Source organism: Megascapheus bottae, chromosome 12 (assembly GCF_031878675.1).
Source record: "Megascapheus bottae isolate mThoBot1 chromosome 12, mThoBot2.hap1, whole genome shotgun sequence".
NCBI lineage: Eukaryota > Metazoa > Chordata > Mammalia > Rodentia > Geomyidae > Megascapheus > Megascapheus bottae.
In genome coordinates this window covers 2887795-2905036 of record NC_143520.1, presented here as the reverse complement: position 1 = coordinate 2905036, position 17242 = coordinate 2887795, and the positions used below count along the sequence as shown (strand labels likewise).

The following is a 17242-nucleotide window of genomic DNA, read 5'->3' as shown; positions in this document are numbered from 1 at the left end:
GTGATGTACAGGGTGTTGCAGTTACATTGATCAGGTAGTGGGTACACTACTTCTTGAATACTGTTACCCCTTTCCATGTTTTTCTCCCACTTTTCCTTCCCCCACCCCCTCCTATTCATCTTGTTTTTCCCTTAACTTTCCTAAAAAGAGACAATTTTCTATAATTTAAAAGATTAACTCTGACTGGAGTTTGATTTCACAGCCCTACCAGTTTGAGTTCTTAGGAAATCAATCATGGACAAGCGATTTCCTTTAACAAACACCTTATCATAGTTAAAGCATATTTTTAAATAATTGTAGAAGAGTCTAATATGAGAAATATTTCTTTCTAAAAGCTGAAAATATTTTTGTTCATGAGATAAGCTAAATTTTTTCTTTACATTTAAGATTTAGAACAGTTTCTTAGGATAGACCCAATTTTCTAATAATAGCTTATATATGACCATGCAATTAAACTTAATTATGGGGACAGGAGTTTGTTCTAGTAGTAGAGAGCTTACTTAGCATGCATGAAGACCCGGGTTTAATTCCTTGGTACCACATACATAGAAAAAGCTGGAAGTGGTGCTGAGGCTCAAGTGGTAGAGCTCTAGCCTTGAGAAAGCCCAAGGATAGTGCTTAGGCCCTGAGTTTTAGCCACAGGACTGGCAAGAAAATACATAAATAAAATAAACTCATAAAAAATCTTAAAAGTGATCATTGTAAATATCCAAAACCATATTCTACATGTACATTGTTTGTTCTGTCATCAACTAAATGACTAAACAAAATGTTCTTTTTTATTTTTTTTTTAGTGTTGGAGTAATGTATAGAGGGGTTTCAGTTACATTCTCCAGACAGTAAGATAGTAGGTACATTACTTCTCACACATTAATATCCCTTCTCATGTTTTTGTCCTCATTTCCCTCCCCAAATCCCCTCCCAATCATCTTGTTTCCCCCTTCCCTTTCCTATTCAAATAAACAAATAAATGCCCAAAGTCAGATACAGTAAAAAAAACATGAGATTAACCAAAGGGCAACCAAAGAGAAGACGAATAACATAGTACATTAAGAACAACAATCACACAAGATAAAGCTCTTGTTTCCATATCCTAGAGATTCTTTCATTTAATCTCATCCTATATGACCTTATGTACCCAGCTAAACAAAGTTTTCTATTAATGTAGGAGTTTTCGTACTATTTCAAATTTTTGGATCACACTTCCTATAACATTTTTGTTGCACTGTTCAATATAGCAACCAGTTGTAAAAATTTAAATAAAAAATAAATATCGAATATATCTGAATTTAGTTTTAAAGTAAAAGCCATATTCATGTGCTTGCTAATGTGGAAGCTGTTTATCATATAGAACAGCACAGATCCAATTTCCTGGTCACACAAAGTTCTTTAGGGTAGCAATGGAAGTGAACAGAACTTGTGTTCAGAATGCAGGATCCAAAATGATACCACGTTTTCTATTAATGGTCATTTTCCGATGCAATTGAAGCAAAGGACTTTGTGTAAAACAACAGAAAAAATATATCATAAAAGCTATGTGCATCCTTAGTCAAAAACTAACAGGAAAAATGGCAATCTAAACACAGGTAAAAAAAAGCTGTTTTATAACAGTGAATTTTGGGAGAAGAATGGATAGATAGATAGATAGATAGATAGATAGATAGATAGATAGATGATAGATAGATAGATAATTTAAATGCAGGGTCAGGGAAAAAATAAGTTTAAATATGGAGAGCAAGTTAGAATTACAAGGTAGTGGCACTGTGTTGGAGAGACAAGTGCAGTCAACTTAAAAAGGGATTGGAGATTATTGGAACAATTGATAGCCTGCCTTGATTATAATTAATCAATTTGTATAAAAAGTAATAGGTGTCAAAATGGAGAAAGTGACAACTCTTGATTTCAGAGTCGTCAAGGGCATCATCATATTCCTCTTTGCTTCCTTCAAAGAACCTATGGTGATATTTGACACATATCATGGGCGTGTTACTTATTGGATTGTATTTTACTAGTTGTACATAGAAGAAGGAAGCATGGAGCAGTTGCAGGTTCATGGATTTTTAATCTCTACTGATACATAGAAAAGTAACATTGAATTAGTGACGGTTCCTCTATGCTTTTTATTAAAAGCTAAAGGTTAACCTATGTGTTGCTCCTACCACAGCCTTGTCATGTCGTTAAACAAATGACATTTTACTGAACATACCATGTTTAGGGCATTCAATCTGGAAAATAATAGCCAATGTATCTTAACTGATTGTCAAATACTTTCCATTTGTATGGCTAGAGTAGAATAACTGCTTCAAACAAATGGAGCTAATATAACTAGCTGTTCTGTGTGTGGATATATTTGTCAGTAAAAAAAAAACTGATCACATTCATGGCCTGCTTTATTTATTTTTAAAGATATTTTTTAATAGAAGGGTTACCTTATATTTGCCAGATAGACAGTGCATTACTTCACAAACATTTCTACCCTTTCTCATGTTTTTGTTGCCATTTCCCCCCCATCTTGTTTTCCTCCCTTCCCTATCCAATTTCAAATAACCAGATAAGCATATATACATATATCAGATAACAAGGTAAGCTACTGTAACAATATGGGATAACCAAGGGACAACAAAAGAGATGAAAAATGACATAGTATATTAAGAACAACAATCACACATTATGTGGGTCTTGTTTCTATATCCTGGAGGTCCTTTCATTTAGCCTCATCCTGTATGGCCTTATGTATCTAGGTTTTCCTCTATTGTAAACCTGCTAGGAGAGACCAAGGTTTATACAAATTATGACAAATGAGGGAAACCACTGAGATGTGGTATCTATACACAATGGAATTCTATGCCACTGTCAGAAAGAACAGCATTGCCTCATTTGTAAGGAAATGAAAAGACTTAGAAAAAAATCATATTAAGTGAAGTAAGCCAGAGTCAAAGGAACATAGGCTCAATGGTTTTCCTCATGGCCTGTTTTATGAAGTGAAGTGATATGGAGTCTCCAATGCTCCTGTTGAGATTGTGGAATTAGACACCACGAAGTGAACAAAAATTGAATTAAACCAGTTTTAGTATCCTCACAAACCCATTGTTTTATTAAACTATATTTATTTGGGGAGAAATATCACATATTTTCTTAATGAATTTCTACTGGTTGTATTTATGTATGGATTTATGTATTTTTACTAGTTCTAAAAGCATGTATATATACTATAATAAGATGAACTATAAAGCTATAAGAGCAAAAGGAAAACTAGAAAATTAGAGATGGAATGTAATTAGAGAGCATGGGTATTTAAAATTATTATCATTCAGGCTGTCAAAATTGATTATGAATGCATTTCCTGTTTTTTCTCTGATTAATCTCTCTTCCCATAATTAAAATTTGGTCTATGAGTCCCATTTATTTAGTGATTTATTTGTGATTAAGTTCATATTACAGAATAGTTTGGAAAGGGAGAAGCACTGCACTTTCACAATTGAAAGAGTATGTGTGTGTGCTAGTAAAAGGAGAATTTCAGATTGATGATTAGCTTTTACCTGCTGATTCACTTTATGCTGATGTCAAGTGAGACTTCTAACTCAGCAATGCTTAAATTTGTGAATTTTAAAATAAATCCTAAGGACTAGCTAAAGACTGAGAGTGAACTACATCACTCTTCCTGCCTAGGACAGCAGGCAGTAAAAACTGAGGGTTAGCTGGTTCCCAGTGGACAGAAGGATTAAAATAAGGAATAACAAGAGGAATGTACATTCCGTTTCATCTAAAATGCTATCTACATATTGCCTAGAGCAATGCTCTGGCAGATTTTGCTCCAAAGTACACAGTCCATAATATGTATTGTTGGTGATAACAGAGAAGTGAGAGAGGGAGCCAATACCAATGACTCTGTCTACCATTTGCTAGGTAAATATCACGATTCTAGATGCCAGGGATAACAAGCTGAATCCTAAAGAATTGTATCCACAGGCCAAAGTTTACAAAGCCAATTGGTGACAAATAGGAATTCAAATGAGTTGATCTGATTCCAAGATTTCTCTTCCACCTATAGACCACAAGAAAAGAAGGAGACTTCATTTTTCTAAGAACAGACTAGAATTTGGAAATTCAAAACAGAATTTAGAACTAATTAGGAATTAAAAATAGAATTATTAATGAATTAGAAATTCAAAATAGAATTTGTAACTGGATATTTGAAGGCATAAAATTAATAGAGCTTTGATTTAAGATATAGTTTTAAATCTGAATTCTTATATGTGATAAAGCATACATTAAGTGTGAATTTCAGAAAAAAATTATATTGACAGCATTGTTCCTAGTCTACCTACAAGAGCATAATTCATAACTCCTTTAACCTGAAATTATGGGATTAAACAATTTTTATCTGTTTCCCTTTGAATAGGCCCACGTGGTTTTTTGTCATTTGCCAGAATAGAAACTTGTACATTATAATAATTAATCACAAGGTGTTAATAACTGAGTGTCACCCTCTATGTTGGGAGTTTTATAAATATGGCACATATTGCAAATATGACTCCTCATTACCATTTTGTAAGGTGACCACTAACCATACTTTACTCATAATGGAGCCAAAGTACAGAGAGCTCGTGCATTAGGAATGAATAAGATGAGCTATGAAGCTATAAAAGTAAAAATAAAATTAGAAATTAGAGATGGAATTCCCAAAGTTATGCATTCATTTTCTGAGTTAGAAGTCTCACGTGATATCAGCATAAAATGAATCAGCAGAGCATGGTGTCACATTTATGGATGGTTCTCTTTCAAGCCACACACTTCATTCTTCCTAATTGTTGCACGAGAAACCATTTATAAGAAAAGAATTCTCCCATCATTTGCAGAAGGATGACACACTATAGATTTATCATAGAAAAAAACGAGTCATTTTTAAGTGTAGACAATTGCTTTGGGGCATAGTCAGTGGACTACAAGTTCCAAAGGAAATAGAATGCAAGTCAACTCTCTTTTAAAGGAGAGTGTTGGAGAGAAAGGAGCCATGAAGCCTCAAGTGCAAGTGTTCTCTGGCCAAATCCTGGTCGATAATTCTATATTTAGAGACAGCTGGAGATAGTTGGGTAGCACTCAGTCAAATGTGGCTCTTTAGCAAATAGACTGAATTTCTGCACATCAGTGTCACCATAGCACAGGGTGACAAGTTAATCAAGTGACAGGGGAGAGAGGAGAGAAGCAGCTGTGTCAGCACCAAGGCTGTCAACCCAGTCTTCATGTATCCTTTATGACATGAAAAAACAGAACAACAATGGCTTCATCTCAATCCCTTTCAGGCAATGGTCATCATAGCATCTCTCAGGTGACAAGCTGCATTAGTCAGCTGACATTGTTTATTTGCTACAGTAGTGTTCCATAAATGTCAAACTGTCGGGCCATCCTGAAATAGCATGGCATCAATTGAAACACTGAAATAAATGATCTTGGCTTCTCTATACCAAACCTGACAGGTGAGAAAATACTGACAGGGTTTAACTAAAGAATATTTTCTGTAATGCTTTTTGTCCCTAAAGAACCAACTTACTCACATATGAAAATGAGTATTCATCTATCTCTACCATTTCATCTAAAGAAAAGCCTCTTAAAATGACTCTCCAATAACTGTCAGGCTGGCAGTGCAACCTTGTTTTGACAGACATTGTCAACATATTTGTGAATTCATTCTGTCTTCTCTTTCACCGTCTATTGTAAAATGACTCCATATTCTTTAATTTGAATGCATTTTCCTGATGCATTTAGATGAGATGAAAGGTCTACCATCAAGATTATTTTTGTCACAGCCACACTAATGGATGAATGAAGAGCAAACATTTGCAACAGGATGAATAAAATCAGAAACTAGTTGACATCACAGTCTTGTAAAACAAAGGTAGTTTCATTTAGGTGTGAAAAATCACAACCATCACAGAAAGTAGGTATATGAAAATACAAATGGAGTCAACTCTCTCGAAGGCATGGCAGTGGGACCAGATTTCCATGTCTTCCAGGGAGGAGGGAATGGTTTATTATGTTCTGCAGCAAGTCTTTCTTAGAAGTCTAGGTGTAAAGTTATATCATGGATTTTAATTTGCTATTTACACAGTAATATGACCTTCCCTCCATCTTTTCCATTTTAATCTTCAAACCAAAGGTTCTGGAACTAAAATAGTAGACTGATATTTAGCTTTCTTTATATTTGTAGCAAGCAAACAAAAACAAAATAAATGCACTTGAGGGGAATAAAATTTAAGGTGATGGGAGCTTGAGAGTTTGGCCTAGTGGTAGAGTGCTTGCCTAGCATACAAAAAGACGTGGGTTCGACTCCTCGGTACCACATACATAGAAAAAAGCTGGAAGTGGTGCTAGAAGTGGTAGAGTACTAGCCTTGAGGAAAGCTGTAGGACAGTGCTCAGGCCTTGAGTTCAAGCCCCAGGACTGGCAAAAAAAAATTAAGGTGATAAATTGTGGTTACATCTGGACTGAACTACCACATACTTTTGCATTTCACATCCAAATATAGAATACAATTTGTTACACTGAATTAGGAATTGCTTTTCTACTTCATTTTGCTTTCAAGTAGCCTAGTTAGTTCAGCTTCCATTTCAGAATGATATTTAATTTTGCCAGTTTTAGTTAACTTTTTGAAAGCCACACAATAAAGGACAGAGAAAATTGCCTCACACTTGAAAGAAAACTAACCTTATGGTCAGATTCAGGGTAAAGGCATTAGAAATCAGAAAGCAACTTGTTCTAAACAGAAAGATGCTAAAGCAAATTCCTGCAATTGTTACAGTCAGGCCCCCCTTCTTTTCATAGTAGTGATATAACATTGACATCAAACCAAATAAAATCAAAGTTTCAGAATTAGCTGTGACAATGAACCCTTATTAAATAAAAAAAGAAGAATTTATCAGTAGGTATATGCAATGCATATGTGCTAGAAATTAACTTAGCTAGGAATTAACTTAACTAAGAATGTAAAGGACATTTTTGATGAAAAACTTTAAAACCTTAAAACCTTAAAGCAGAACTGAGGAAATGGAAAAACATCCCGTGCTCCTGGATTGGAAGAATCATCATGGTGAAAATGACAATCTTGCCAAGGGCTATCTACAAATTCAACGCAATAGCCATCAATATCCCAATGTCATTCTTTAAAGAAATAGAAGCGGCAATCCAAAATTTCATATGGAATAATGAAAGACCCCGTATAGCAAAAACACTTCTTAGCAGAAAGAACAGCATAGGAGGAATTTCAATACCAAACTTTAGACTCCATTACAAAGCTATAGTGACCAAAACAGCTTGGTACTGGCACAAGAACAGGACCAGGCCTGAAGTCCAATGGAATAGAACTGAGGACCCAGACATTAACCCACAGACATATGGCCAACTAATCTTTGATAAGGGAGCAAAAAAAAAAATAGAATGGAAGAAAGACAATCTCTTCAACAAATGGTGCTGGCAGAACTGGTTAAACACCTGCAGAAAACTAAAGTTGGATCCTTCTTTGTCACCCTGCACCAGGATTAACTCCAAATGGATCAAAGACCTCGAGGTAAAAGCTGACACACTGAAAACTTTACAAGAAGGAATAGGAGATACACTAGGTCTCCTTGGCACAGGTTGAAACTTTCTTAATAAGGACGCAGAAACACAACAAATCAGAGAAAGTCTGGATAAGTGGGACTGCATTAAACTGTAGAGCTTCTGTATGGCAAAGGACATAGCTAGTAAATTAATTAGGAAGCCTACAGAGTGGGAGAAGATCTTCACTAACCATACAATGGACAAAGGCCTCATATCTAAAATATATCAACAGCTCAAAAAATTGAATCACTCCAAAACTAATCTCCAAAGAAACAACCATCCCATTAAAAGATGGGCCAAAGACTTAAAAGAGAGTCTTCTCTGAAGAAGAAATAAGAATGGTCTACAGACATATGAAGAAATGCTTGACATCTCTGGTCATAAAAGAAATGCAAATTTAAACAACTCTAAGATTCCACCTCACTCCAATTAGAATGGCCAGGATCAAGAAATCTAATAACAACAGATGCTGGAGGGGATGTGGCCAGGAGGGATCACTACTACACTGTTGGTGGGAGTGCAAACTCGTTCAACCACTATGGAAAGCAGTATGGCAGTTCCTCAAAAGACTAAACATAGAGCTCCCCTATGACCCAGCAATTCCACTACTTGGCATTTACCCAACCATCCAGAAACAAGGACATACTAAATCCACTAGCACAGTGATGTTCATTGCAGCACTATTTACCATAGCAAAGATATGGAACCAACCCAGATGTCCCTCAGTTGATGAGTGGATCAACAAGATGTGGTATTTATACACAATGGAATTCTATGCTGCTGTCAGAAAGAACTACATTGCCTGATTTGTAAGGAAATGGAAAGACTTAGAAAAAAATCATATTAAGTGAAGTAAGCCAGACTCAAAGGAACATAGGCTCAATATTCTCCCTTATTTGTCATAATTAGTAGAAACCTTGGGCTCTCCTAGCAGAGATTTGCTAGAACAAAATCTAGATACATAAGGCTATATAGTATGATGCTAAATGTAAGTACCTCCAGGATATAGAAACAAAAGCCATATATATAAGTGATTGTTGTCCTTAATGTACTATGTTATCTCTCATCTCTTTTGCCGTCCCTTGGTTATCTCATATTGTTACAATATTTCACTTTGTTATCTGATATATTTTATATGTGCTTAATTGGTTATTTGCAATTGGATAGGGAAGGAGGGAGATGAAAATGAGCGGGGGGCGGAGGGGCTTAGGAGGAAAGGGAAATGGGGACCATGACATGAGAAAGGGCATCAGTGTTTGTGAATTAATGCACCTTCTCTCTGGTGAATATAATGTAAGCCTTCTGTTAATTACAACAAAAATATATGGAAAAAAGAAGTGCACTGCAAAACTAAAAACAAAACAATACAAAACAAAAGAAGAATTTGTCAGTAGGTATATGTGCTAGAAAGAGAAGCATGTAGAAGCTTAAATATAATGCTTTTTAAATTTTCATTTAAAAAATTACTTTGTAATCTTGTCATGGACTATTTATTATAGACATGTAATGAAATTTTTATATAAAAAATCTTGCCAGGTGCCAGTGGCTCATGCCTGTAATCCTTAGCTACTCAGGTGACTAAGATCTGAGGATCCTGCTTCAAAGCCATTTGAGCAGTGAAGTCTATGAGACTTCAATTAACCACCAGAAACCCGGAAGTGGTGTTGTGGTTTAATATGGAAGAGTGCTAGTCTTGAGTAAAAAAGCTCAGAGACAGAGTTCTAGGACTTGATTCCAAGGCCCATGACTGACAAAACCAAAATTTTAAATTCTCAGCTATTCTTCCAGACAAAAGCTACATCAACTGTAGAAAAGACAACTGAAGCACCAAGGACAGCATGCCCAGCCTTCAGTGTTGCCAGTCCCTATTTGGGACTGTTTTATTATTACTATTATTATTTTGTTTCACTTTTCCACAAACATTTGAGACACAGCAACAGATTATGTTTTTCTAGGCTGCTACGGGGTTTTGTTTTTGTTTTTGTCAGTCATGGAGTTTGAACTCTGGGCCTGTGTGCTGTCCCTGAGCTCTTCAGCTCAAGTGTATTGTACTACCACTTGAGCCACAGCACTGCTTCTGGTTTTCTGGTGGATAATTAGAGATAAAGGTCTCATGGATCACAGTCTCCTAAATAACTAGGATTACAGGTGTGTACTATCAGCCTCTGACTAGGCTGCTAAGTTTTGATTTTAATTAATTAGTTATATTACTAGTTAGTTCATCCATTTATTAATCATCCATTTAGTGATTTTCATACTGTGTATGTATATTTGTATGCATACATGCATATACACACATATATGTACACATATGTGTGCATACACACATATAAATACATAAATATATATACAAATAGAAGATAAATTGGAACATGAGTTGGGAATGGGATCTCAGCACATGATATATGAATTGGTGCAATTTATTAAGAGGTTAAGAAAAATGAAGAGCAGATAGCTTTATATGGTAACCAAATTACAATTTTGGATGAATCATCACGAATGGTTTTTATGTATAACAAATAGAAGAGTTGTTCGTTCAACCACTATGGAAAGCAGTGTGGCAGTGCCTCAAAAGGCTAAACATAGAACTCCCCTATGACCCAGCAATTCCACTCCTTGGCATTTACCCAACCACCAAGAAACAAGGACATACTAAATCCACTAGCACAACAATGTTCATTGCAGCACTATTCACCATAGCAAAGATATGGAACCAACCCAGATGTCCCTCAGTTGATGAGTGGATCAACAAGTTGTGGTATTTGTACACAATGGAATTCTATGCTGCTGTCAGAAAGAATGACATCGACCCATTTGTTAGGAAATGGAAAGACTTAGAAAAAATCATATTAAGTGAAGTAAGCCAGACTCAAAGGAACTCAGGCTCAATGGTTTCCCTCATTCGTCATAATCAGTAGAAACCTTGGGCTCTACTAGCAGAGATCTGCAATAGAGCAAAATCTTGATACATAAGGCCATATACTGTGAAGCTAATTGAAAGGACCTCCAGGATATTAAAACAAAAGCCATATAATGAATGATTGTTGTCCTTAATGTACTATGTTGTCTCTCATCTCCTTTGCTGTCCCTTGGTTATCTCATATTGTTATAGTATCTCACTTTGTTATCTGATATATTGAATTTATTTGTATTTGGATATTTGAAATTTGATAGGGAAGGGGGGAAAACCAAGATGGGTCGGGGGTGTGGGGGGGGAGGGAAATGGGTACCAAGACATGTGAAAGGGTATCAATGTATGTGAATTAATGCACCTTCTATCTGGCAAATATCATGCAACCCTTTTACTAATTACAATAAAAAAATTAAAATATGAAAAAAAACAACAAAAGAAAAACAAATAGAAGAGTTGTTTTCTGGGGGAAAATCCCATAATTATGATAATTTTCTATCTATGCTAGCCTTGTAGAATCATGCATTATCTTTGAGGTCATCTTTGCCTACTAGTGGCAAGTGATTTACTTGGTACCAAATGCAGTTGCTCATGTACAATGATGCCATATCAAGGAATTTTGGGTCTGAAAGGAACAGCTTATATAAGTTTGAATGCCAGAGGCTTGTGTCAATAGATAGGGTTAGGGTTTGGTTTCTAAAATCTAAGCAGTTAGGTAATGAGTAGAATGAGGTTTGGTGAAATATTCCATTTGCAAGCATCTGATGTCATTATCTCAGCCTAGATTGGCGTGGTCTATTTCCCTTTGAATCCACCTTAACTTGGAACCTTTAGAATGTGGGCTGCTTCTTCCTTTTCTCCATCTAGAGTCATCCTTAGCTCTAAGATTATAGAAGCTCCAAGTCTTATACTCACTGCTCTCCAGGGATGTGTATTGGTCAGTCATCAACTCCCTCATCCACTGAATCAATCAGATACAAAGAGAAAACATTTGAAAATTTTATATGAATAATCCCTCCAAATGCTTATAAGCATTGGATTCTGATTATCAATATAAGTTAAAAGGAAAATCTCTTAAGGTTAATTTAGCAGAACATGAAGAGTGAAGGAAGAGAGAAGAGTGCTAACACTTATTTAGAAGATCTTTTCACATTTTCTTTTTCTTGTTATTTAGTTTTTTTGTTTTTGTTTTTCTGACTGATCCCAATGGAAAAAGGAATTTTACTATATAGAAAATTGATAGATTGTCCAATTGCTGTAATACTAATCTGTTTGAGTTTTATTTTTAAATATCTGTTTTATTACATTAAATTGTTTAAGTAGTGCTGGTTTTTGATTTCAGGATATCGGATTGAATAAATGAAATACTTATTTTATGTACTGTGTTCATGGCTGTTACTGAGACATGAACTGAATCTGATGTTCTCAACCAACAATCTTCAGTCAAAGGCTGTCTTACCATGATACCTGTATGAAGCATTACATAGTGCACTGTTTGAGTGACATCAGCGGCATGAATCAGATTGTGATATGGATTTCTGTACTTGCTATAACCAACTTCTAAAGCTTCTGCAAAGGAAATTAGGCAGGAAACAGGAATCTGTGGAAAGTAAAGAATTGTGGTTATATTTTGGCCAAAAACAAAGCAGCATAGATGTGAGCACAGTGTTTGAGGATAAGACCCATTGATAAATCCAATGTGGGCAGTAGTTTGGTTTTCTTGTAAGTTGAATCTTGACTGTTCTAAAAATTCCCATCATGTAGATCACTAATCTGTTAGTTTTCAATACTGTGAAAGATTGAAACCTCAAGTGTTTAATCCATATGGAATAACAGCCTTCCCATATCATATAGTTTACCATTTGTTATATCTTCCAGAGGCTATTTTATTTGTTTGTACTGCGAACTGAACTCTCAAACTCTCATGAACCTTCTATCCTTTGAGCTATACTCCTAGTTCAAGGCTAGATCTTAAAAAGTAAAAAAATTGAGTTAAAATTAAATAGAAAATCTATAGTTTTACTGTATGTAGTATAAAGACTAAAGTAACTTTCAGGGTTGGGAATTTGGCCTACTGGTAGAGTGCTTGCCTAGCATGCACAAAGACCCGGTTTGATTCCTCGGTATCACATACATAGAAAAAAAGGCAGAAGTGGTGCTGAGGCTCAAGTAGTAGAGCTCTGGCCTTGAGAAAGCTCAAGGATAATGCTCAGGCCCAGAGCTCAAGCCCAGGACTGGCAAAAACAAAAATAAAAAACAAACAAAAGAGATAACTTTCAGTACTTTGTGGTTATAAATAAGCCCTGTTGCAGATTGCTCAAAAGTATAGATCAAATCTATTCATTAGATATGTCCAAAGGAAGTGATTTATAATCTCAATCATTTCAGTTTAGGAAAAACTGTGTGTAAGCCACCTTAGGTAGCACATATGTCTAAGCCTACCACTTGAAGACTGAGGTAGGAGGATAGAGAATTCAATGACTTAAACCAAGCTAGCCTGAATTCTCATACATAGTGAGGAGATGGGGGAAGGGAGGCAAGGAGGAAGGGAGGGAGGAGGAGAGGGAGAGAAAACAAAAAGGAAAGAAGGAAGGGAGGGAGGGAAGGAGGGAGAGAGGGAGGGAGGGAGGGAGGGAAGGAAGGAAAGAATAAAGAGAAAGATAAAATGACCAAAGGAAAGGAGGGAAGGAGGGAGGGAGAGAGGAAAGCAGGCAAGCTACCAATAAAATTTATTCAGTGTTTTAAGAACACTGAAGAGCCATCATTCTTCTGGACATAGCTTCCTGTCTCTTGATGAGTGTTGTACATACAGGTGAGGGAATGTCAGCATTTTATATGGATTTGAACTCTCCTGGTCTAATATTTTCCAAATGCATACGTAGATAGTCAGTGAGTTGTAGAGAATGGTTCTACTCACTTTCCTAATGTGTGACTGCTAACTAGAAACAATCTAAAATAATACATTTTAATAGTATTTTACATGTGTTCCATGTCTCTGACCTTGAAGCGGTTGATAAGATCGTATCTGGTAAAAAGTTCATAAATCATGAACTTCAAACTATGTTCTCCACTTGCTTCATTTAGGGCAAATACATCAAAAGACCATTTATCAACATCCTATAAAGAAGAAAAAAGAATAAATATTTTAGGTATAGCATTATAGAGTTTTGTTTTTTGTGGGGGAAATTATTTGAAGGGTTAGGCCTTGTGCATCCAGTACGTGGTCTTTCAGTTCAGTATAGGAGGCCACATTTTACCAGAACCCACTATGAGCAGGCCACATGTATTACACTATAATGCTTGAATAAACGGATGCAATAAACATGATCACACTATAATGTGTTCTTTATCTTTATTATCTTTAAGTTCCTGCCATAAGCCAGCTTCTCAGAATGGTTCACATTTTAAGGTGCATGACATCAGTGTGAATATAGAGGAAAGATAGCTCCCTAATTTCTTTCACCTACTGAAATGCTGCATTGTTTGAAATAGTTTCAAAGTCACGAAGTTGGTTTAAGGATTTTCTGTCACCTGTCTTCCTGATCACTTATTCTGGTCTAGGCTGCTTCATTTAAATGTTTCCCAAGGAACAGATGGTGAGAAAAAGAAGCTGATCATTGCCCTTTCCTGCAATTCCCTGCCGAAGCAGGAAGACCTGTAGAAAGTCGGGTACAGTAACAGTGGCAGGCAGGGCAGTACGCAAAGAAATCCAGCCACCATAGGTAAATATTCCAACCTCTTCAATTAAATCACAGTTTTGCTTTACAAATCGAAAGAACTGCATTAGATGCTAAGATTAAGTATTGCATTATGTCAGGCATCCAAGGATGGCCCGAGTTCTTAGCAAAGGAGTTCTAAGTTTACACAGCAGATTTAGCACTGAAGAATAAACATTTTGCATTTAAATAGTGAGTGTTCAGAATTTCATTGTTTTAGTATTTTTGACCTTCTGAAAGTTAATGCTAGGTACTATAACATGATTAGCCTGATGAATCTGATCAATTAGTATTCTAAAAATTGCTTTAAAATTGCTTCTTTTGAAAGACATAGTGATCCGTCTCAAAGGGTGTCTTTAACCACTTGAAGTCAGTAGGCACTGAAGTATTTCTTGCTGTACGGGTACGCCATTCTTAAATCTCCACATTAGTCTTTAGCTTGGTGCTGAAACACTTGCTTTATCCATTTTTAAATGGAAAATCTTTTCTGAACATGCTGTTAGGACAGTTTTTACCATTAGTAAAGCTCAGAGGAGGCCAGCCAATCTTTTATCACATTCCAAAGCTAACATGGAAAAGTTAGTTCAGAACTTCAAGAGTGCTATTTACAATTCCAGCTCTGGGGTTCCAACCGAGTAAGGGGTCAGCTCTCTGTTTCTGGGGGAGTTTTATAAACAAGGATGATTTACATTTGAAAATGACTGCAGATGCTATCAGATTAAGAACAAACAAGACAATGTTTCTCAGAGAATACATTATTTAATTAAAATATTCCTTCCTCAGAGGAATTTCCTCTTTTTCAACCTTATGTTCATATGTTTTAAACTAAACTACATTTTAGAAAAACTTGTTCTTTTCCAACAAAATATTTTAAGCAGACTTTTTTAAAATGCATAAAACAAGAAATACATAGCAATTGAACACAGTTGAGAAAAACAAGATATACATTGCCACAAAAAAGAGGACGAATTAATATGCTCTTATGTGACACTTCTGTGACAGTTTATTTGTTGTAGTTTTAAAAATATATTTAAAGCATCCAATAAAATTTATTGACCTTTTTAAGTTAGTAAGATTTACATCTAATATGTAACATATAAGCAAAGTAAATGAAGAGGGTTCTCAAAACAAAACTAAAATATAAAAATAAGCAATATAAATCTGACATAGTTAAAGTGTATAATAAATCAGAATAAAGCAATCCAATTGCTTTGTTGGATGCTTTGAAGTTGTTTTAGAAGGCAAAGTTGAGTTCCCATAACCAAATTGAGAAAGAGCAAAAAAGGCTAAGCTGAGAGAATCTAATAACATTTAGGATAATATGTTCATGAATGTCACACACACATGTACAATGAGAGAAAAGAGCCCGCGAGCTCCTCATTTCACCTTCAACTCTCATTGCTTTTAACATATATGACACTGTATTGTACCTCAGAATAGGGTGACCTGAGGAAAAAGCAAAGAGTTAGATCAACTTACTTTTCATTTTGTTTCTTAATTTTACTCATACATTGCATTTTCTCAGACCTAAGATTCTAAATTATTTTCTTCTATAAAATTTTTATTTCAACATAGACTAAAACACCTTTTATAATGAATTTAATTCTGTCATAATACATAAAACAAATGTGCACATCCTGACAAGTAACAGTGTCATCTTAAAATGGAATTAAAAATTAACTTAAATAAAACTTGATGATATCATACATATACATGAATCCTCACATATCTTGTGGTTTAGGATGCACTCTATTTTGTAAATGGTTAAAATAATTTTAAAGTTCCAATATGTAGTCTATGACAAAGACTTATTTCCTTCCAGGCATATTAAGACTCCTAGCCTCCATACTGAGGCTAAGATGGTTTTTTAATGACTATTTCATAAATGAAAAGGTGAATGAAATAAATAAAAGTATTTTACCTTCAATGTTACAATGACAGCAGCTGGATATGCCAAGCCAACAACATGGTAGCTTTTTCTGTACATCCTAGGAAAGATGAATATGTATATATAAACCTCATTTGTTCAATGTTATTTTTAGAAATAACGGAAAAGATTATTCTTGACTTGTTCATCTTGAATTGCTAGCTACAGATTTCCTTTGTGGTGACAATAATTATAGCCACCTTTTGTCTGTCTATAGTGTCTGTCGTGTACTCACAAACATGCTTTAAAGTGATTTTAGTTTCCATGTAAGTATACTTTCCCTTAGATTTTGTTTAATTGAAAGATGGGGAGTACGTTGTATATTTAAAAAACACTTTCTTGTAGTCTATTGTATAGATGACAGCAGTGTTTTCTTGTTTGTTGTCCATTTATAAGCCAAAATAGAGTTTGGAAACGGAATATCATGACCATGTTCCCTTCATAGATTGTTCTTTTCCCCTCTTCTTTCTTTTTTCTCTTTTTCTTTCTTTCCTTCTCCCTTCCTCCCTTTCTTGCTTCTTTCCTTCCTTTCTTTGTTTTTCTTCTTCCTTCCCTCCCTCTCTCCCTTCCCCCTTTCTTCCTTCCTTCCTTCTTTCCTTTTTCTTTTCTTCTTTCATTCCTTCCCTTCCTTCCTTTTTCTCTTTCATTTTCTCTCTCTTTTCCTTTCTTTGCTTTTGTCATTATCATTTCTTCCAATTTTCCTTCTGTTGTTAAGGGAAGATTATATTGATAAAATTCTTGTTTCCTCAATTTGTCATTCAAAGTTAGTTAATAAAGACTAGTTAGAAACAAAAAATGTTCTCATTTCTATAATAACAAAGATACTTTCATTAATCAGTAATTTTACTCTTTACTTTCTCCTGGGCAACCAAACTCACATAAACCAAATATAAGAACCCCTCCACACATTACTCACGCATAGATAGCTTGTGTTTGATAAAATGTAAGATTCATGATTCCTTCACAAATTTTGGGAAGAAATAATTTATTTATTATTTATGTCTTTTAAATTTTTAGTGTTTTGAAAGTTTTATTAGAACACAACAATTACTTTGTTTACATGAAGTCTTTTTAACAGCAAAGTTGAATACC

The 17242-nt window shown here is 35.1% G+C and overlaps 1 protein-coding gene across 3 annotated transcripts in view; it reads right to left on the bottom strand.

Annotated features, from left to right (window-relative positions):
* The window catches only part of Pde1a (phosphodiesterase 1A), a 79599-nt gene that overhangs the window by 36460 nt on the left and 25897 nt on the right, over positions 1–17242 (bottom strand). For all 3 annotated transcript variants that reach the window (XM_090342517.1, XM_090342518.1, XM_090342516.1), the window contains exons 3-5: positions 16145–16211; positions 13508–13624; positions 11967–12107 (exon numbers count right to left, since the gene is read on the bottom strand). In XM_090342517.1, the coding sequence (XP_090198643.1) occupies positions 11967–12107; positions 13508–13624; positions 16145–16211 (325 nt within the window). The remainder of the gene's footprint in view (positions 1–11966; positions 12108–13507; positions 13625–16144; positions 16212–17242) is intronic.